Below are 20,012 nucleotides of genomic sequence, written 5' to 3'. Positions count from 1 at the left end.
TTGCCTTTTCGCCCTGACAACTCTTCCTCTGACGAAAAGCCACTCCAAGATCCGGCCTCCAAGTCCTGCTCGCAACGATGGATTCTAGCATTTACAATGATCCTCAAAAATTCTTTGCCATGATGCAAGCGACGAACCCCAATTTGCCAGTTCCTTCGTCATTTCCATCCGCATCCAAGGTATGTATACCTTGCCCTACTTCTTGGTCAACAATCTACACCAACTTTACTGACAACATGTACTAGGTCAGGCAAGAATCAAAGACCTATTCCAAAACCATATTTGAGTCTTGGAACGAGCTTCATCAGATCTTGATTCGCCGGGAAGACGCCATTCGCAAAAGATGGATGAAGAAGACGAAAGATCAACGTAAGAAAATCTTGTTGACGGTTTGGCCAGAAATGCCCCTTCGACATCGGCCAGATTTCCAAGAACTTGCTCGTCCAAGATCGCGGTGCGGCTCCATGAACAGGGACGCCTTCAAGTGGCCCTACATCAACCAAGAGGACCTTGTACGAGGAAAGTCTCTGCTATTATTTCTGAATGCTCGCGCACGGAACCCTCCACATGTCTTCGCTCACGCTGACCATGAAGCCACTCATGTCGGGCAAACCAGCAAGGCCATCACGCTTCCGTTCCTCAACCAGTACACAATGTACCTTGTCGGCCAGACAAGAGCAGAGACATATGGACGCCTTGTCCATTGGGACGACGACCCGGAAGCATTCGATCTGATGCACAACTGTCTGCAATTCCAGCCGGGAGCAGGATTGCTGGTCCTGGAGATTCAAAGTAAGACCTACAGTTTCTTGGTGCAATGCTGCTGCCGGATATTTCACGACGTCGCCCGAGATGACCTCTCTTCTCCCGATATCCCCATTCGGCCCGAGCCTGCTCCCATTGTTGCCGGCGAGACGTCATACGCTCAGCTATCGTCCGTTGCCGCAGAAGCTCCTTATCGGGTGCCAGCTAAGCTCGAGACTCACCGATTACTGCTGTTGGTGGGAGCCAGAAAAGCAGCCGCCGAAGATCATATCTGGGATTTGAGAGAGGACCCTGGCTATTTCTCGGCCGTTATTACAGATTTTGCTCAACACAGGCAAGAGAGCCTGTTGGATATCAACGGGGACCGCCATCCCCATGACAACGACGAGGTTTTCTGGAATCGAGTTGCTACCAGCGTGATTACAGACGCATATATGGGTTTCCTAGGTTGGGAGGTTCTTTACAGGAATGTGGCCAACGTCGATAGCCTATCTTCGGTGATAGAGTCCCTTGATCACCAGGCACCCCTTCCCGAGTCTGTTGAAACCGCTCTTCTGGATTTAGCATTCACCGCCGAGAAACTCTCACAAGGCCCGATCATGGTCCTCAAAAGTGGAGTGCCGGCGTCACCGCTCATCCGAGAGCGTTTCGTCCGAGAGCCTCAAGAGCCCGGCACAAACATCATGCGAACAAGGACAAAGAGTGCACTGGGAAACGATCCCCTCATCGGAATGTTTTTCCAAATTTGGAACGAAGAACAAGTATTCCTTGCACGCCTACCCAATCTTGTTGACGAATTGCAGCGCTGCATGGACGAAGATCCTGTCCAGAAGAAAAGGATGTCGTCGTATATTGCAGCCTCCTTCTCAGACCTCGCATTGATTGCGCAGGTGATGAAACAGACGCAAACCTTCTTCCCGTGGGCGGCCGCGTTCGAAAGGAAGATGTCCGACGAAGATAGAGGACCGGCGTACACCACATCCATGAAAGATGCCACCACTGTACACGAAATGCTGCGGGAAGGTTTGGCGCCAAATTTAGCGCGATTGATCACGCCTCTTCATCAAAAGTTTCGTTATCCAGTCGACAAGGCTTATAACGCCACAAATGTCGATGCAATGCGCCAAGCCGAATCTCATCTCGACATTATGTGGAAGAGAGTCGATGATCACTTCATGCAATACGCCAAGACGTCGCTGCATGGGCTATTCGACAAGTATTTTGTTGCTCCACGTGAGATACGGCGCACCCCTATATGGACGTCTCCTCAACCAGGAGGAACGGAGGTCACTGAATCTGAAGACGGTTTACCATCTTCAGATTTCTCACGATTGAATATTGTCGACCAGAAAATTGCCAAGTTTGCCGTCGAGCCTCCGCGAGCCAAAATTAAGACCAAAGGCATCCCTAGGCCAGCAACATCCGACCAGGTTCCAGAGACGATCGAAACGGACGCCACGCAGCAAGACGAACTTCCGACCTTTACTCTCGGCAAGCGAGCATGGAAAGTGTTCTCCACAATGTTTCATCAGCCTTCTCAAAAAGATCATGCGGGAGAGATCTCGTGGTCAGATTTTCTTCACGCTATGACTGCAACGGGCTTTAAAGCAGAGAAGCTTTATGGGTCTGTCTGGCAATTCACCCCCTCAGAGCCCGGGGTTGAGCATAGTATTCACATACATGAGCCACATCCAGTGGGGAAAATCTCTTTTCGTACAGCTCGCAGACTGGGTAGACGCTTGTTTCGAACGTATGGTTGGACCGGCGACATGTTCAAACTTGTTTAAGGGTTTGCGGCAGTTGTGCAAAGGCGTTGAGAAGGCCAAGATCTTGGACTGCTCAAGTATATATCGTTTCCGGTCGTTCATCATCAAAGCTCCCTCGGAACTCACCTTTGCTCAAATGCTTCTATCACTGCTTTGGATCTCAGTCCTTGCTTGTAAGAAGAGTATCTCCTCCCACTTTCCTGGTATCCCAGCGGAGTGCCCCAAACATTCAGAAAACCTTCAAGCCACCGGAACTTGGTATCGACCGCCAGTACAAAGTCGTTATTTCATTTCTAAAGAGGTGTAATGATCCTTTCTCGTTTCCGTCCTGGGAGACTTATACATTATGCCTTATATGGAGGCTAGTAGTAGGAATTTTATCACTCTTTAACTCCGAGGTCGGTTCCAAAAAAGTTTCCTCCTCCCAGTGCGGGGACGTGTCCTTGAACTAATAGGGATATCTACAGGGATTTTGTAGGGATTCTCGAGTCTCTCCTTCCTTGTACCCATTGTCTCTTTCTAGTTGGATTAGCTTACGAATATGCTGTATAATGCGCTTAACCCACTCCTGAATCTGGTGTTGAGGAAGCTTATTCTACGCCTTGATCCATGCCTCATTTGCAACCTTTCGAACTCGAAGGCGCACCTTTCCTCGTGGTGATGCGCTCGAGATATGGCCAACAAGGCTCGATCATATATTCAAACCCGGTGAGTTTCTGGTCATAGAAGCTTGATGACTCCTTCATGATCGGAAATCGTATTCTAATACATCGAGGCATGCGGTGGTGCGTTGTCTTCTTGTACGATCGTATTAGGGCGAGTTCTCATACACTCCTTTGCGAAAGGGAGACGCTTTGGCTTGAGAATGTACCGTTGACATCGATACCAATCGACCCCATTTCCTTCTCGTCGAACGATCTTACCTGTTGAAGTGTTGAACGTGCAGCATTCTGTCCACGGTTTTCTGATATTCTTCTCGTTCTTGCAATGATGCCTCTGGTATGTGCAAAGGGAGCCAAACCCGGGCACCCTCAAGAGTTAAAGACTGGGAATTCGAATGCGTCGCAGCCCATTTGCTAACGGCTCGAACAAAGCTGCAAAATCATGTCCAGCTATCAGTTCAAAAGATATGTTATCTGCTGATATACCGTCGAAGGACATATTATCTCTGGCCACGGTTTGAGCCTGCGCATCCCTACTTTCCCCGTCGGCGAGACAATGAAGTATTCAAAAAAGTGGCATGTTTCCCCACCGGGGTCGTGTTCTGATTCGGTGCTGAAAGAGTGTTGAGCGAGTCTTTGGCGACTTTGATGGCAGCGAGGACCACTTGAGGTATTGTCGGTGCCACGCTCTGTCATCCATGCCCAGGCAGGGGTCTATCTCTTCCGGGAGCATATATGAGACAACCAGACATCTGCCTCTGCCGCGGTAGGACTTGATAGTCAAGATAATCTATCTCATCTTTGGCCACGCTGGACCGTCTGTCAAGTATGTAGACCGACCAGATCAACCTCAATATGGTTATGCGCGAACGTTCATCGGAGAAACTTTTGAACAACATGTCTCGACGATGCAGTCCCGTTTCGAAGCACAGGCAGGATGAGATGCATACGGGCCTGCTTGCTTTAATCTCCTCCCCGGTCGTGACATAGTATAGTGCCTGTGGGAAATAGTTCTGGCGTTGTGGCTGGTCTTATACGTACTGTAACAACAAGGAGTTGAACACCACCTATTCCCTTTGAATTCATGAAGGGTCTTTTAGACTTTGGTAAGATGTCTCCAGTGTCCTGAAGTGGCCGAGTAGCTGTAGCTCTTGCAATATCGAGTGAACCCACATTGCTTGATATTCTATTCTGGCCGGGACCGGCGTGACGAGTTCTGTATGTTTGGGGGATCAAAGGCTACGATATATGGTAGCTATTTTGCGGCTGACGTGCGACTTCTAGCCGGGTATATATCTAGAAGCTCCGTGGTGTCACTTGCGAGGTCCCAAGGAGGAATTCAGTCTAATAAAATAAACGATTCCGAGGCATTCCGTATGTTCTGGAACGCTGTTATACACCCCGAACTCTAAATCACAGTTTTCCTTCGAACGGCCAAATTGGCTACTCCCAGATTTCTTGCATCTTTACTGCTCCAGGGAACGACAATCTGCAATCATGGCTCTATCGATCTTCCTTTCTGCGAGCCATCATGACCTCGAAGTGTTACCGGATGACCGATCGTTGAACTTCTACCAGTTCTTTGCGTGCATGGACCGTTTTGCAGCCCACCAGTTTCACTCCTATTTGTCTCCCCAGACTGCATTATATTCCGTCTCGAGTATCTTTTGCCGGCCTGCGCGCATGACAAGATCAAAAAAAAAAAAAAGGTTTTGGCTGTACCTGAGACACATGGAGCATTGCATTTGCTGATTCGGGAAGGTCCAAGCACTTAGATTAAACCTAGTGATGTAGTCGTATGAAGCTGGCACAATTGGTTTATCTTCGGGGGATAATTTCTGAGATATATTGCAGCTCCAGACAATTCTCGAGATGAGAATGTAGAGGGAGCGCTCGGCGATGTTTTGCCCCGGACAAATTCTTCTTCCAAACCCCCTGAACGCCGGAAGACGACCAGGTCCCACTACCGTATCGACTTCAGCTTGCAACTTGGCAAATTCTTCAGGATGTAAGGTCATGGTAGGCATGAAACTCATCATTGCAGGCGCTGTAGTGCCTGCACCGGCCTCGAAGAGCGTTCTAATAGCATAGGCTGCGTGATCATGGCTCATATTATAGGACTGCTTGTTCTGGAACCACTTGCCGCAGAAGTTTTCCATGTCAGGCCCTTGTTGACTTCTCTCGATACCCTCTTGCAACAAATTCCTGAAAAGATCAATCTCCTCAGCGTGGAGCCTTGCACCTTCACGCTTGAACGGAGCCAAAAAGGAGGGCAGTACAACAGAGCAGGAATCGTGTCCGCAAGATGTGCTCCAGGGCTGACTCCTCTTTCCACTGTGTGCAGGACAGCGAGTGCCCTTTGACGAACGAATCCTCCCCTGTGTAGACCGGCTTCGAGTAAGCCAGACGCAGGATGAGTCCGGCCGAGTAGCGCTCAAACTAGGCTTCGTACTTTCTAGAGGCGCAGATCAGGTCGCGTACCGTTCGAAGACTCTCTTCCTCTTGCAAAGTTTCATATGTCGTCGCAACACTGATATTAGTCAATTTATGCATCAACTTCCGCACATTGCGCCAAGTCCCCCCGTACGGCAAGAACAACGGCCTCAAATTGTCGCTCAAAAGCTTTGCCGCCATTGGCAACTGCTCGCGATCGCTGTAGATGGTGCCTCGTTCTCGTAATAAGTCGTTGGCAATTTCCTCTGTGCTTACGACGATGTGATTGCGACCTGCAATGTCCAGTCGGAAGAGAGGTCCATACTGCTTGCTCCATTGCGGAAATTTGAACCAGCTGTGGCGAGGCGGGATATCGAGGAGGTTATCGATGATGGGTTTTCCTGACGGACCATCTGGTAACTGTGTGCCACTGGGCACTTTGCCCGAAGTTGGTGTGAAAATAAAGTAGGCACAAACTGCGATGGTAAACGTGACAAATATGACGCTTGCAAGCATCTTTGCTGATATGGTCTGAGACAAGTCTGAATTGAATTGCATAGAGACAATTCCAACGTTCAATGGTGCATTAATACTACGGAGCTGGAGAGGGTTGGCACCTACCTGCAATCACCACCCTTGCTTTTGCGGACCATTTCCCGTTCGTGGCATTTACGCAATGCTATCTCTTGCGAGGTACGTCGATCGATGTCGACCCCTTGACGAAGATCTGAGCAGGGCTCCTTTCGTGAGGCATGCCCCTAAGAGATAACAGCGAGTACAGTTCCATATTTAAAGAGCGATCTAGTGGTATCAAGCCGAATCTTGTCCAATGTCTATTGGTCTCTTGCCCCGATGGATTGTGCATACCCCACAATTTCCGGGGCTAAGGACCCACAAATTCCGATGAATCCCCTCTTTCGGATGTTGATATGCAGTCGGAGCACTCCCTGCAGATTTCGAAGAACGAGGAGCAAGGATCGTAGGAGCGGCTAAATGGCTGACTTCTATTGATGAATGTGGTTGATTCTCTGACTTCCTTGAGACCGCACGTATATGAAAAACGTGCTGAATTGTGCTCTTGTCTGGAGGTGACTGGTGCTAAGCCTCTCGGTCACAAGCAGTCATGCGCAGGCACCGGGGCGAGATCTTAATTTGGGAATGCCCTTCGGCAGTCGACGTCTTCAGTACGTGTGCAGAGCTACGATGCCCCCGCCCTCGGTTACTGTGTCAAGAAGTTTCCAGTCTAGTATTACCCTTCGCAGTATAAAGTCGCCTGGGCAGTTCCCGACTTTTCCCCATGTGCCAGGAAATGGCTAATCAGAGGGTATTGGAGGGATCTACCAGCTTAAGAAGCTTCGGGACCGGGGGTTCAGCGTCAAGCTCGTTGAAAGTGGTGCAGACTATGGAGGCGTCTGGTAACGTACCTGGTCTCCAAATATTAATGTTCCTCAGGACCACTAATTAGAGCCAAGGTATTGGAATCGCTATCCAGGAGCTCGTGTCGACAGCCCAATCCCTCACTACGGGTTTTCCGACCCCGAGCTCTGGAAGGACTGGCTTTGGAAGCAGCGTTTTCCCAGTTCAACTGAACTACGCGCTTATTTCCGGTTCGTTGCTGACCGTTGGGGTCTCCAAAAGGACACTTTCTTCAACACCTATGTCAATTCTGTCGTTTGACAGGAGGACGAATCGAAGTGGACTATCAACACGCGTGGAGGAACAACATTCAAAGCTCGTTTCTTCCTTCCGAACACTGGATTCGCCGCAAAACGTTATATTCCCGACTGGAAAGGCATAGATTCATTTAAAGGAACCTGGATCCATCCGTCCTATTGGCCCAAGGAGGAGCTAGATCTTCAAGGTTAAAAGATTGCAGTTATTGGGACGGGCTCGACGGGAGTACAAGATTTAGCGCCAGGTAAGTTGCAATCCTTAGCTAACTTAGGGTGGACCATACACTGAACGGAAGCGGCTATCCTCCGTCAGACTACCAGAGTCTTGGAAGAGCACACTAATTCTTTGACAGTCGCGTCTAATTTCGTCCTTTTCTAGCGTACACTAAATCTTGCACTTCCTATGAGGCAGGTAGATTACAACGGAAGCACCAGCACAAGGGCCTCCTAAATGGCTTGATGAAGACACAACAAAATCCACCACGGGTGACCTTGGCGGAATCTGGAACAGAGTGCCCAATACCTCGCTCGATCTACTACCTGGTCTTGGCCATAGGCGCTCAAAGCAGTCCAGAAAACACAGATGACCTGGCCGAAAGACATTTTGATTACGGCCGCTACTTGACCGCTCAAAGATTCCTGGAAGATGCAAGCATGTGGACTGTCCGCTCCTACGCCCTGGTCACTATGTACATGCTCAACTCATATCGCAGAAATACTGCCTTCATGTCCTTGGGGATTGCTGTAAGAGCAGCATATGCTCTTGGATTACACTCCAAAGAGGTCGCCTCGCTCTTCCCGAGGGACGAATATAGAGCTGGGGAGCGTTTATGGAAAGTCATCCGGATCCTCGATCTTTTCATGAGTGCTTCATTGGGGCGCCCCCCATCGACGACAGAGACTCGGGATACTCAGGTCGACGATGAGGACTATTCGCCGTCTAACGATCTTTGCGCGATATTCGAGAAGGTTCTGACAGACGTATACTCTCGACGCATGATCTCGACGGACACTTTGAGCAACATCAGCGCTCTCCAACGGACCTGGGCATCTCGATTTCCCCGTGGCCTCGCGACAGATAGGATTGATCAACTCGAGCACGGGCCTGAGCGATTGACGCCTAACATTTCTCTCCTACACGTCAAAGAAGCCTACTATTGGACCATCATTCTCTTGACCCGACCGTGCCTTACGGAATGTATAACATCGCACGTCAGAAGCACCGCGTCCAATCAGACTGCGTACTCCAAACCATGTATAGATTCCGACCCAAAGGCTGTGATTGTACATGCATGCATTGACGCGGCCATTAGAACAGTCGAGCTTCTCAGGGTCCTCCTGGGAGCCAATGCGATACCGAAAAGGTTACCGTTTGTGATAAATTCGCTCTTTGTCGCAGGGTTAGTCTTGGGTCTCGGATGTTTTGGCGATCTCTCCCAAGCATTCCCCCTCGATGAATATTTGGAGCTGGCACATCAACTGCTATCACAGTTCACGTCCGATGTCATTTCGCAGCGTAATGCGAGGATCATTGGCCATCTTCGACACGCAACTGAGGATTATTTCAGGCAGCGTTTGGCTCAGAACATGTATTTGGAACGCTCTGCTATCGCGAAGATATTTGGGCAAATCCATCAAGCGCGATCAGGAGCACCGATTCGCGTTCTCTGTCCAGGCACATTTGGTACTAATGCCGGCCCCGTGGACCCAACACGGCAGAGCGATGATAATCGCAGCGGTCAGGCAACATCGCCGCCAGTTCATCTACATCTCGCAGGGACGGAACAAAGTCGGTCGGATTTCGATCATCTCTCTGAAACATCTCACAGGTTCGAAAACACCATAGAAGACGACTGCACCTTATTGAACCTTCCCTCCGTGTCGCCGGAAAATCTGTGGTTCGACTCGTTCCAAGAGAATGTGCCTTTGTTCTCCACTTATTCACTGTTCAACAGCCCTTACCAAGGCCAATAACCGCTCCGTATATAGCACGCATATTAGCCACGTCGTTGCATTGCCACTCTGAAAAGACGTCTTGAGCTCGGATAAAATAAAAGCAGGGCAAGAGGGACCTTTCCCCCCAGAGACCGACTTGAGCCGACTGCACGTGAACTGTGATTACAGACAAACCATGGTATGGGTAGGCTGTGCTTTTCATCAATCAAGCTCTGTGCACCAATGCCGGAGGACTCTATCGACAAAACTGCCAGGCCATCCTTCCCAATTTCGCACTCTGAGCCGACCATTGAAGCAGGCTCGTATAAGGCAATAATAAGACCTCCGAATACTCAGAGCTAGAGGAGATGAAGCATTACGAAGGCTGCTGGTGCTCGGCCTGCAAGGGAGTCCGATAACGCCTCTGTCGAACAATGAGAAAGTGGAGGATAGAAGGGTAAAAACCGTGTGTCGATTCAAGCTATGGAAAGGGGGAGAAGCCCCTGTATATCGGTCAAGGAAAAGTGGTTCCTGGCACACTAGTGGCCGTCTGACAGTCTCTTTTGGGCCCGAACTTGGTCGCCTAATCTACCAGTATGGGAAATATTACCTTGCTTCGTGCGGAGCACCATTGAATGAAGGGTATGTCTCATATCTAGTGGGTGATGCTATTATTCTACAAGTTGTTGATATCCATAGAGGAATTTCAGGACCCTATTAGGTAGGGGCCGTGTGCATGATATTGTAAAAAGTCCAATTGGGGTTGGGCACCTTCAATGACGCCATTTCTTCGGCTGACTGACCGAATAGAGTATCATCCTACGAGCTGCATACTTTGTACATGAACCTTACTATTACTTCCATGGCGACAACTCCGTCTTATGCACATGATAGATTTCAGCCGCACAAAACTTCCAACCCTTTGGACATCGGGTTGTCAGTCACCTAATGCCCTAGCACTTCCTAAGCCACTAGTTTTATGGACCTGGGACTTTCTCCATCTATTGGCGAGACCATTCACATGTCTACAAAATTGATTGAAAGTTGATTTTGCAAATAGTTCAGCGGGTCCTGACTGTTGTTACATCGTCTGGAGAATGTGGCTGAAGGTCAAATCAGTGTTGACGGGCCCCGAGGTCGCAAGATGTTTCTCCTTCGCGACTGGAGGACGTCAATACGCTGCAGTGCCATTCCTCATGCGAACATATATAGTGAGGTCTAAGACGTTGTGGTCGGCACATCTCAAGCAGTGACCCAAGCACTCAGATTCACTTCCAGCCGAAGCAGACCTCTCCATCACAGCGGACATCATGGCCATTCAACCACTTGCTCCAGCCGACGCTTCTAGGCTCAAAGACGTCTCTGTCCTAATCACCGGCGCGGCTTCTGGCCTGGGAAAACACGCCGCTACCTTTTTCGCAAAGTCAGGCGCCCTCGTCACGATAGCCGACCTGCAAGACGGGTCCCATATCGCCGCCGAGTTGAGTCAGCAAGGCTACAAGGTTCAATTCGTCCGCTGCGACGTGACCAGTTGGGATTCCCAAGTCGCTGCATTCCGCGCTGCCCTCAACTTCTCCCCAACGAAGACGCTCGATGTTGTGGCAGCCTTTGCCGGCGTCGACGGCTTCGATCATATCGTCGACCACGTCTCTCGCAGCGAAGTTTCCGTCGAAGGGCCCCCTCCGCCGATCCCCAGTGTTGCGCCGATCGAAGTCAACCTCAAAGGCGCATATTATACGTCCACGCTCGCTCTGCACTACTTCCGCCTCAAACCCCAGGGGGGTACCGTTCCAACTCTTACACCGTCCAAATCCCTGACCATCGTATCTTCCTTAGCTGGATACATCGACGACACCCACAGCACGCCGTATACGGCGTCTAAGTTTGGTAGCCGGGGCCTCTTCCGCGCCCTACGCGCACACGCCCACAACCAGCTCAACGTGCGTGTGAACACCATCGCGCCCTGGGCCATGAAGACGCCCATGATCGAAGCCGCGCTCGAGAGAATGGCGGAATTCGGTATTATGCCCAGTAAAGGAATCACGTTGGTGGAACATGACGTCTTGACACAGGCGTTAACGAGAATTGCGGTCGACGAGGGCATTCATGGTAAGTTTCAACCTGTTCCTTTTTCGGTCGAGGAGTTCCCGGAGCAGCGTCGAGCTGACCATGACACGATTAATTAGGTCGCTCATTTGCAATTGTGCCGGAAGGCGCCGTAGACCTGGGGGATGATATCGACGGCAGTTACGCCGGGCCAAAACTAGTCGAGTTGATGGGATTGCGCAAAGCAGCAGGTGATTACCTCCATAGTTGAGCGAAGATATTACCACCACTTGCCAGGAAGGCTTGCCTTCCGGCCAGGGCATTGGCTCTTCGAGGAAACGAAAATACGGCAAGATGATTGGGGGGTGGTACAGTGATGGAACCGAAGAAGCGGTTGGATTTTGGATCCAATAATCGGGAAAGTGGCATATCCTGACCAAATGCACCAATGTGTGGTGTCTCCTGAATTTGGTAGGCAAGTACGCATCCGAGGCCAGAATTGTGTTTGTGAATCAACGATGTTTCCACCGCCCGCCTTATCTAGGACCACGTTTTCAGCTCCATCTTCCACATGAGAATGATGTTGGTTGCCCACCTAATGGTCGTGACAATTTCCTGCACTTGATCCTGCTGATTTGCAGCTTACCCTGCGGAACTTCAGAAAAGTTTCGTCGATTTCGTCATCGCGGATCGAGTCCATCAATTCTTCGCATATATCTGAGAGAGTTGGGGCACATCAATTTGAGAGAGTTGAAGGCCAAGCGGAACATAGTATGTCGAAAATGTAAAGGCTCGAGACACTACGCCCATCTAGTAGCCAAGTTGAGAAAAATCCCAGACCCAAAGGTATGGTTTGAGCAGAGAATGGAAACGCGAGATCTGGTGCCCTTGAACTGTCCAATGTCGGCAGCCTTTGAGCCTCCAACCACATCTTAGGACAGCGGAATTGGAAGTCTTCTATTCAGTTAAGCAGCTAGGTCCAGCAGCTCCACCATTAAAGTGAGCGCCGTGATCGGGAAGGAGGGCAGGCTCAATTTTGGCTTCTTTTGGCAAATAGGAGCTGTTGAAGACGACATGATTAAGAGAATGGTCGATCAAGTCCAGAAAATCCTACCGAAGATGTTGCAAGACAAGATCCAAGTCGTGATGGCATTCCCATGGTTAAACCGTACCTACCGTCAAAGTACATCAGAAGAATCACCAAGGAAGCATATAGAAGACAATGCAAAGAGCGGTATCAAGGAATGCCAAGGAACAGAAGGGCAGGCATGGTTCAGTAGTGTTTAATTGATGGAATTGACAGTCCTATATGATATCGACTCGATTGCTTGAGGAGTCAAGCGATGATGTGGTGAGATGAGCAGGATATTTTATTGTAGCCAAATAGCTTAGGTCAGACTGTTGGTCAGGCCCATTTGCTGGTCGGAATCGCCAAATTTGAAAGAGAAAGAGGACGAGTACATGTTCCCACCCAGGTTCGACAATGGTTCGAAGTGAAAAAAGTCATTTGTGTCAAGAAGAACGGGTAGCTCTGCGGCAGAGGATGATGTGGAATGAGAAGCCACCGCGTTTGTAGCGTCTGGACTGTCATTTTTCCATAACATGGCCCAATCCCTGAATTGGCTATAAGCCGAGCCTGCAGCGCTGTCCTGCCCTGAACTGTAAGCTTTTTGGCTCGCTGCACGTTCGTCAAGTGACTTAACCTCTGATGTCTTCGACGTCCCCTTTGCGCGCTCTTTTAACACTTGCTGGCAAGGTGCATGGGACATGGAGGACAATTGAGGATCCCACAACAGCAAGCCATCTCCAGCTTCTTCTCTTGTCGGGTATCAACTGCTTGACTCGAAAAATGTTGGTGTGAAAAGAGTATTGAAACCAGCTTGATCTGTGAACATTCGCCGCCGTTTCATAAGCGCCGTCCTTGACTCGAGGTTGGCTCCATTTTCGACCAGTTGTTGTACTAGATTGTCTTGATTGTCTCTGACTATCTACTCCTTAGGTGACTCCGGCTCCATTCGAGCTGGAGCGCTCCAATTTCCCGCATCTCTGACATCCCTTTGCAGTCCCTCGAAGCCCTGAGTTAACCGTCCGAGGCTATGACGTGGATAATCCTCTCCGAAGTGCCACATCAAGCTCTATGCTCTGGTGAATCCTTGTTGCTGGAGTTAGCTGTGGTCAAGATGTCCAGCTGGGGTTTCTGGCACCATCACAGATCGAATAATCTTGCAAAGCTAGCTTCACCCCAGACCGGATCTAGACTGCTGGGCTTGGGAAGTTCGAACGTGGACCTGGATAAGTCACCACAACAGGCGGGACTGGAGGAAAGTTAAGTCATGTGCCAATATAACTGAAATGCATAGGAACACAAGACCAAGGACGAGCGGGAATCTAAGCGGGTGTGTTGCGCTCTGGAGAGGTCCACTGGCGACATAGTTGATCCAGACCTGAAGATTGTGAAGGTTGTATGTTAGTAATATGGTACTAAGCCTTGTCTTGGAAGAGAGAAGTGTAGACAGGATCCAGGTAAGTGCTAGAATGGCATATTCGGACTTACAGTAGCACAAGACAAAATCAATTGCAACCCAAACCATTCCACTTCGCTCCCCTTGGGGATGAGTTCGGAGAACAATACGCGGAAAGATGCGTTGACGAAGGAGCCCGACAGACTGATGACGAACAGCTGGACGTAGAACTCCCATCGATTCTATATCCTTGAGAGTTACACACCGCTTTGGCTGACAATAGCGTCCGAGGAAATGCCTCGGATAGTAAGGAGTTTACCTTGAATCCAAAGTCCACACTTGACAGCCCAATACATCCCCAGGCCGGAATCAGGAGAATAAGGGCATACCCCATGATTAACCAAGTTTCTAGTTTGATTCGGATGTACGGTCTTATCACGAAGAAGGCCACAGTGCATCCAATGCTGAGCAAGCTCTGAGATAGTGAATATAGAGAATACTCCAGCGTGCTGGGGTGCACTTCGGCAACGAAAAGCTGACCGACAATGGAGATTAGGGTAAATGTAGAATCCGTGTAGATCGTGTATGAGACAAGTAGAGCGAGCATATTCTTTCGGAGGAGGAGATCCTTGAACGGGATGAAAACTGTGCAAAGCATCAAGTTAACCACTACCAGGGGAAAGCCGAGTATTTACATACAATCGAGAATGGGTCTGCTCCAACTTCCCTTGAGATTCGAAGTAGGTTTCGAAGGGACGGCAGGGAGTCCTAAGAATGCAACAATCGAGCCTGCGACGGTGATGAACCCTACCACAGTGGTTACGAGCAAGCCGCTGTCATCGTCAAAAGATTAGCTACTTTGTCTCTTCGATGTCGATACTGCCATCTCGCTTACGCTGTTTGTGCGGAGCCGCCGGAGAGTGTTGCCGAAAGTATGATCACGATCACTATCGTGACCACTGCTCCCAGGGAATTAGCTATTAAGCCAAACACAGACATATTGAAGGCATATGTTCGTCTCGCGGCAGTGGCCTTTGAAGTTTTATCTGAACAGGCAAGTATGTCAGTCTCAGTGCAGTGAGATTCGACAACAGTCCAGCTCACGATCGTTGTTTCCTTCAGCCTCCGGCGTTTCCACACGCCGCATGCAATGAGGTATGTATATATTGAGCAATGCAGTCAACACAAGTGTGGAGATTGCAAATGCTACGTAAAGACCCGCTAATGAATCAAAATGATAGATCGAAAACTTCTGCAACCAGTACACGGGGATTGCAAGGGCACCATAAAGCGTGAAGAATAATGGGACCAGGAAATGTTTTCGCACTATTTCGACACCGCTGTCAGTTCCTGCTCCTCCCAGGGCGAAGCCAAGCGCATTAAGATACAGCAGCACCGAATTTAAATCAAGTCGTGTACCACCCCAAGGCACGATGCAATATGTTGTACATGGCTGGCCTTCTGTCAAACTGGGTGCAACTCGAGATGTCTTGAATGCTCTGTTCTCTATCTACTTGTCGAGGTATTGAGGCTTCCTTTATAGAAATGCGAATACTACGTCGTTACACAGAGCAACCATCGGTAACGTCGTCTATGGAAACCTCTCACCAGTGTTTCAGCTGTGGAGCCTGTACACAACAGCCCTTTGTTCAACAATTGTTCATAGACGAGGCCAGCTTTCACACTTTTCACGGAGACTGATCACTCTTCCAAACTACTTTGCTTTTATGGTTCCTTCTACCCAGGCTTTGTCGGGTCGGAAAGTCCGCAGTTGCAGAATATGATCTTTACCAAATTTGTCACACGAATATGACCGATTACAACAAATTCCGAAGCCGGCAAGGACCTGACAAAATCTCTGGGTATGAAATGGGAAGCTGGTCTGGCAAGAGCTTCAGCAAACGCCATTCAAGAGAAAACTGAGGAGAGTTGAGGGGATGTCCCGGGAGAGCGACTATACACGGCGACTCGCGTACCACAGCGATCTTGCAGACGCCGGCGGAGCTTGTTTGTGCGAACATTGTCCGCATGATAGACCCGCTAGTAACAGGAATCTGGCACGAGGAGACAGGAAAAGCGTCGACAAGACCCTCGAGAAGATGAAAAGGTAAAATGAGAGCCATTAAGGCAGTAGCAGCAAGAAATGGGGCTGGGGTCAAAATGGTCAAACAGGACTCCACAACATCAGGAGAGTCTATACAAATCGAAAATCGAACGACGATGAGTAAAAAGCTTGCAGTACTAGGAAAATTACGACGTCGGCAATCAGTAGCCGAGAACAAAATCCTTTTGATCGGAGAATTGGTCTAGCAAGGTACTTCCGAGACGCGTGATCTTCCAATGACGAGCGGAATCTTCGAGCCGCCGTATGTCCTGTCGTGGAAAGTCTTCCGTCTGCCGATGGATGCGCCATTTGTTGTACAGGCGACAACAGCGTGGTATAGCGAGGAAGATCTTCGGACTGCATGCAGTTGTGACCGGTACAAGCATGGCAGAGCGATGTGAAGGACTTTTCAAAACACGAACTCCTAATTATGCTGAGGACATTGGTTCTTTGAGCCCTTGAATGACCGCTTTCATCAACCACCGTATTCCATCTTTTCGATGGCTTGGCTACAAGCCGGCGTTCGCATTTATCGGATTGGAGCTGTGTGATGTTGAGTTGGTTGGTCGATTGTTGTCGGATCTACTCGCGTGACCACACATTTGTGCAGCCCCCTTTTCTCCTTGCCTCGCCATTTACACTTTGTCTACAAACTCTCTCATCAGTCTGATAATGGAGGGGGATCACAACCCCATACGACAGTAGTTTTACGTACTCAGGTGAATGAGAATAAAGGGGCGGGAATAGGGGAGTTCGACTGGGGGTAAAATGCGTCTATAGAGAGAGTACATAAGCTCGCCCTTTCAGGTAGAGAGGGTAGAACCCTCAATCCATTCTTTGTGTAGCGATTGGCTTCATTTACCCCGACCTTTCTGGTTCTCTTGATCGAAATCTTTGCGACCCTTTAGCAAAATCCAATACCACATTTCTGCACTTCTCCATTGATTGACCCTCCTATTGTATTATCTTGATAGCTACAGGGGCCTTCCACTAAGCATAAGTGCGATGCTTTTAAATGCATCAGTTACATTGTTCCATCGTCTTTGCCTCATTGCCTTCAGTTTTTGGCAATTCACCGGAGGAATGTGGATCGAAAACACGAACATCCAGGTGTCGTCATTCTAGATTTCAACCACCGCCACGTCCGTGTGCTTGCAGTGCATTTGTCGATGGGCCGCGATCGAGATCCTCTTGTTTACGTAGATCAGGCTGCGTTTCCAGGTCATATCGTCGGTATGGGTTGGCTGATGCACGTGCGTGCAGCAGGCTCTGAACGGTGGCTCCTGTATGAGAAGCACGTCCAGCTTCTACGTTTGCGGATCGTTGATGACGCTTTCAACCCGGCTCTGGGTTTCATAATGTTCAATTGTAATACCCGGCTATCCGTCGGATTCATCGTCCGGTGTCCTATATTCCTTGTCTCCTGTTGGGTGTGGGTCCAACATAGCTATACGGGAGCGACAGATTCTCACCTCTATGTAGTGCTCCTATACTGTAAGTCCTCTACCCAGACTTCTAAGCGGAGGAAACAAAGAAGTATCCAGCTGGAGCACGTTCCATGCGAACGTGCCGGCCACCATGAACGATGTACGAAACGACTACCACCAGATAACTCGGCTTCAATTTCAAATATTCGCATCCGTCACAGGAGCTTCGCTTCTCGCCCTAAAGCGTTTCGCTGTTGCTGACAGGACGATAAAGGAATGGCAGCCCTCGATGCACTTTATCCTCGAGTAATGGATGCCGAACCAGTGACATGAAACTCTTCATTGAGATTGCTCCGACTGAATGTTATGGTTCAGAGGGATAATGGGCTCTGGATATTGAGGTATGCCATCGGAAGCCTTGGTTTTATGATCACCTGGAAATTTGCTGACCTGGTGGGTGGTCTAATAAGTGACATAGGTGACCTTCAACGATGATTTCCATATAGTGAGGGCGCACGCATCTGGCCCCAGACCGTCGATCAAATGTTCTGTCCAGGTTCGGTAGACCTTGCCACGGTCAGAGTTTCCGCCAGATCAGCGACCGTCCTCTGCCAGAAAGCCGTCGCAACGATGATCAGCGGCTCCCTTCCGAACAGTGCCCAACCATAGGTTTATGGCTGTGCCCGCTAAAAAACAACGATCTACACTTCCCATTTCACACAAAAATTCCCACGGAAGAAATTTTGATCCATTGAATGTTTATTTTCGGAATCTTGAGGACTTTGTGCATTACAGAAATCTACCACATCAAAGATTTGAATTCATTGGCCAAGATATCGAAAGTCACGGCGACGGGATATCTACCAAGACCACTAGTGTAATTCAGTCGTGGACAACATCCTCACTAAGAACTTTTCAGTCAGGACGGCAACTCGAGTGTGCTTGAAAAAACTCTGAGCCCGCACACTGATCTTGGTGAGTCGACCTATTTTTAAAACCGGGCCACATTAGGTCGTGAGTTTGCACGGAGGAATTGTGCATGATGGTTGGTACACCCCGGAGTACTCGGTGCGAAGTCTGTCGCAAACGGAAGAAGAAGGCAAGTTCGCAAAAGTCCATCACCCCCTGTTGGCGATTGTATCACACTCGGAGCAAAAGCATCTAGATTGTAGGAGTACCTAGGCACCAGCTTCTAACCATATTGGCAGTGCGGTGAAGAGCGTCCTGAATGCCGGGCCTGCGTGATTGCTGGTTGGAAGTGCCCAGGTTATAAAAAAAGCTGGAAATTTGTGCATGAAAACGACCATCTCAGAATCCATTATGAAAAAAGGTTGCACGTTTTTGAAGAGCCAGATTTTACCGACAACGTATTGCTTGAGACAAAGATTGAGGCTACTGCCGATGGTGGCTACCATACCTATGAGGTGTTCAGGACGGGCCAAAGACCCTTTCATGTAGGGGTCTCTTGGTCCTTGGCTGCAGACTCAGACCGTATCGGCTCGATTCTCTGTTACATCCTCCTAGACAAGAAGACCCAATCGTTCTTCCAGCTTCAGTTTCTCGGTAACTTCATTTCGTTCATTCCGGGTCGCCTCGGCCACAATGCTTCTCTCGATTTAGCAGTCGCCAGTCTCTGCAGTATCTACACCGACTTTCTCACCAGCAGCCCTGGAATGGAGGCAAGCAGCGTGATTGCATCGACCGTATCTATACGACAGTATACCAAAAGTATCCGCTCTCTTCAGGCCTGTGTTCAGGATGTTAAACTACGATCTGACTCCTGCACGTTGTGTGCTTCCATTATACTTCAATTTTGTGAGGTGAGCAGTCCAGCATTGATCCACCTCAAGTACTGCTAGCTAATGTCACCCAAAAGCTTATGATCGATCACGATATTGGCCAATGGAATAATCTCTCCAGAGGTTCAGAAGCTCTCGTCCAAGAACGAGGCCCCATAGGATTCTCGTCTGACTTTGATAGAGCGATGCTTGAGTCGCAACGAGCTTTCTTTGTAAGTTCGCCAATGATTCGCCGTAAATTATATGTGCCTGGGGCTGATATGACTTTTGCATAGATGATTCAGGATCTGTCTGCCGGGCGGGATTGTTTCCTTGCCGAGCCTCAATGGCGAGCACTCTTCAAAGCTGGCAAGAGATCATCCGATAACTCAGTCCCATGCATCTCTCTCCGAAACCAACTATGCGACTTCCTCGTGGACTTACCCGGCCTTACATCAAATATTACCGCATTTGTGGCCCGAGTTTCCGCTGCCCCAGAGCAAGACTACCGGGCTCATGCCCTAAGCCTCCTATCCAGGGTTATGTCTTTCAAACACGATTTTGAACTCTGGTATCAAGTGAACATTGACGTGCTGCACCAAAGCGACAGCCCTTTCTGGTCTCACCCCAAGCCGCGCGATTATCCAGAAAGGATTGCGTCTGGGCTAACAGCGCATCCTCACTATCAAGGTGTCCTTTCGGCCGTCCTGTATTGCATCAGCAATTCAATCCTGATTCAGTTGGACAAGCTCATCATATCTGTACAGCAGGCATGCAAGTCTGGCGATGGCCCTTACTTATTCAAGGTGAATAAGGAAACATATGTTCAGCAGCAGCGGAGAGCTCGAAGGGCTTTCAACTTTGTGAAAGGCAGATCGAATGTTGCCTCGAAGCCTCTGGCGCATGGGTTACGTCAATTTTGGTCGCAAGATGAATGACTTGAAATGTTCTTTTGATAGCA

The 20,012-nt window shown here is 49.3% G+C and overlaps 6 protein-coding genes across 6 annotated transcripts; 4 read left to right on the top strand and 2 right to left on the bottom strand.

Moving 5' to 3' along the window:
• Positions 1–77: 77 nt before the first annotated feature.
• On the top strand, positions 78–2,552 carry Z518_08979 (uncharacterized protein; the record flags this gene model as incomplete). Its single annotated transcript, XM_013412936.1, has 2 exons — positions 78–179; positions 246–2,552. The coding sequence occupies 2 exons, from the start codon at positions 78–80 to the stop codon at positions 2,550–2,552; spliced, it is 2,409 nt and encodes an 802-aa protein (XP_013268390.1).
• A 2,885-nt stretch (positions 2,553–5,437) lies between these two features.
• Positions 5,438–6,142, bottom strand: Z518_08978 (uncharacterized protein; the record flags this gene model as incomplete). Its single annotated transcript, XM_013412935.1, has 2 exons — positions 5,438–5,632; positions 5,675–6,142. The coding sequence occupies 2 exons, from the start codon at positions 6,140–6,142 to the stop codon at positions 5,438–5,440; spliced, it is 663 nt and encodes a 220-aa protein (XP_013268389.1).
• A 607-nt stretch (positions 6,143–6,749) lies between these two features.
• Z518_08977 (uncharacterized protein) lies at positions 6,750–9,273 on the top strand (the record flags this gene model as incomplete). The annotated part of the gene is made up of 4 exons (XM_013412934.1): positions 6,750–6,810; positions 6,948–7,041; positions 7,094–7,233; positions 7,679–9,273. 4 exons carry the CDS (start codon positions 6,750–6,752, stop codon positions 9,271–9,273), a joined length of 1,890 nt encoding a protein of 629 aa, XP_013268388.1.
• Positions 9,274–10,544: 1,271 nt separating this feature from the next.
• On the top strand, positions 10,545–11,551 carry Z518_08976 (uncharacterized protein; the record flags this gene model as incomplete). The annotated part of the gene is made up of 2 exons (XM_013412933.1): positions 10,545–11,343; positions 11,421–11,551. The coding sequence occupies 2 exons, from the start codon at positions 10,545–10,547 to the stop codon at positions 11,549–11,551; spliced, it is 930 nt and encodes a 309-aa protein (XP_013268387.1).
• Positions 11,552–13,486: 1,935 nt separating this feature from the next.
• Positions 13,487–14,741, bottom strand: Z518_08975 (uncharacterized protein; the record flags this gene model as incomplete). The annotated part of the gene is made up of 6 exons (XM_013412932.1): positions 13,487–13,595; positions 13,645–13,724; positions 13,835–13,984; positions 14,062–14,387; positions 14,442–14,575; positions 14,638–14,741. 6 exons carry the CDS (start codon positions 14,739–14,741, stop codon positions 13,487–13,489), a joined length of 903 nt encoding a protein of 300 aa, XP_013268386.1.
• A 4,290-nt stretch (positions 14,742–19,031) lies between these two features.
• Z518_08974 (uncharacterized protein) lies at positions 19,032–19,989 on the top strand (the record flags this gene model as incomplete). Its single annotated transcript, XM_013412931.1, has 3 exons — positions 19,032–19,088; positions 19,150–19,284; positions 19,348–19,989. The coding sequence occupies 3 exons, from the start codon at positions 19,032–19,034 to the stop codon at positions 19,987–19,989; spliced, it is 834 nt and encodes a 277-aa protein (XP_013268385.1).
• Between the last annotated feature and the right edge of the window lie 23 nt (positions 19,990–20,012).

Source organism: Rhinocladiella mackenziei (genome assembly GCF_000835555.1).
Source record: "Rhinocladiella mackenziei CBS 650.93 unplaced genomic scaffold supercont1.7, whole genome shotgun sequence".
NCBI lineage: Eukaryota > Fungi > Ascomycota > Eurotiomycetes > Chaetothyriales > Herpotrichiellaceae > Rhinocladiella > Rhinocladiella mackenziei.
Note: the sequence above shows the minus strand (reverse complement) of the source record. Positions and strands in the feature narration are given on the sequence as shown.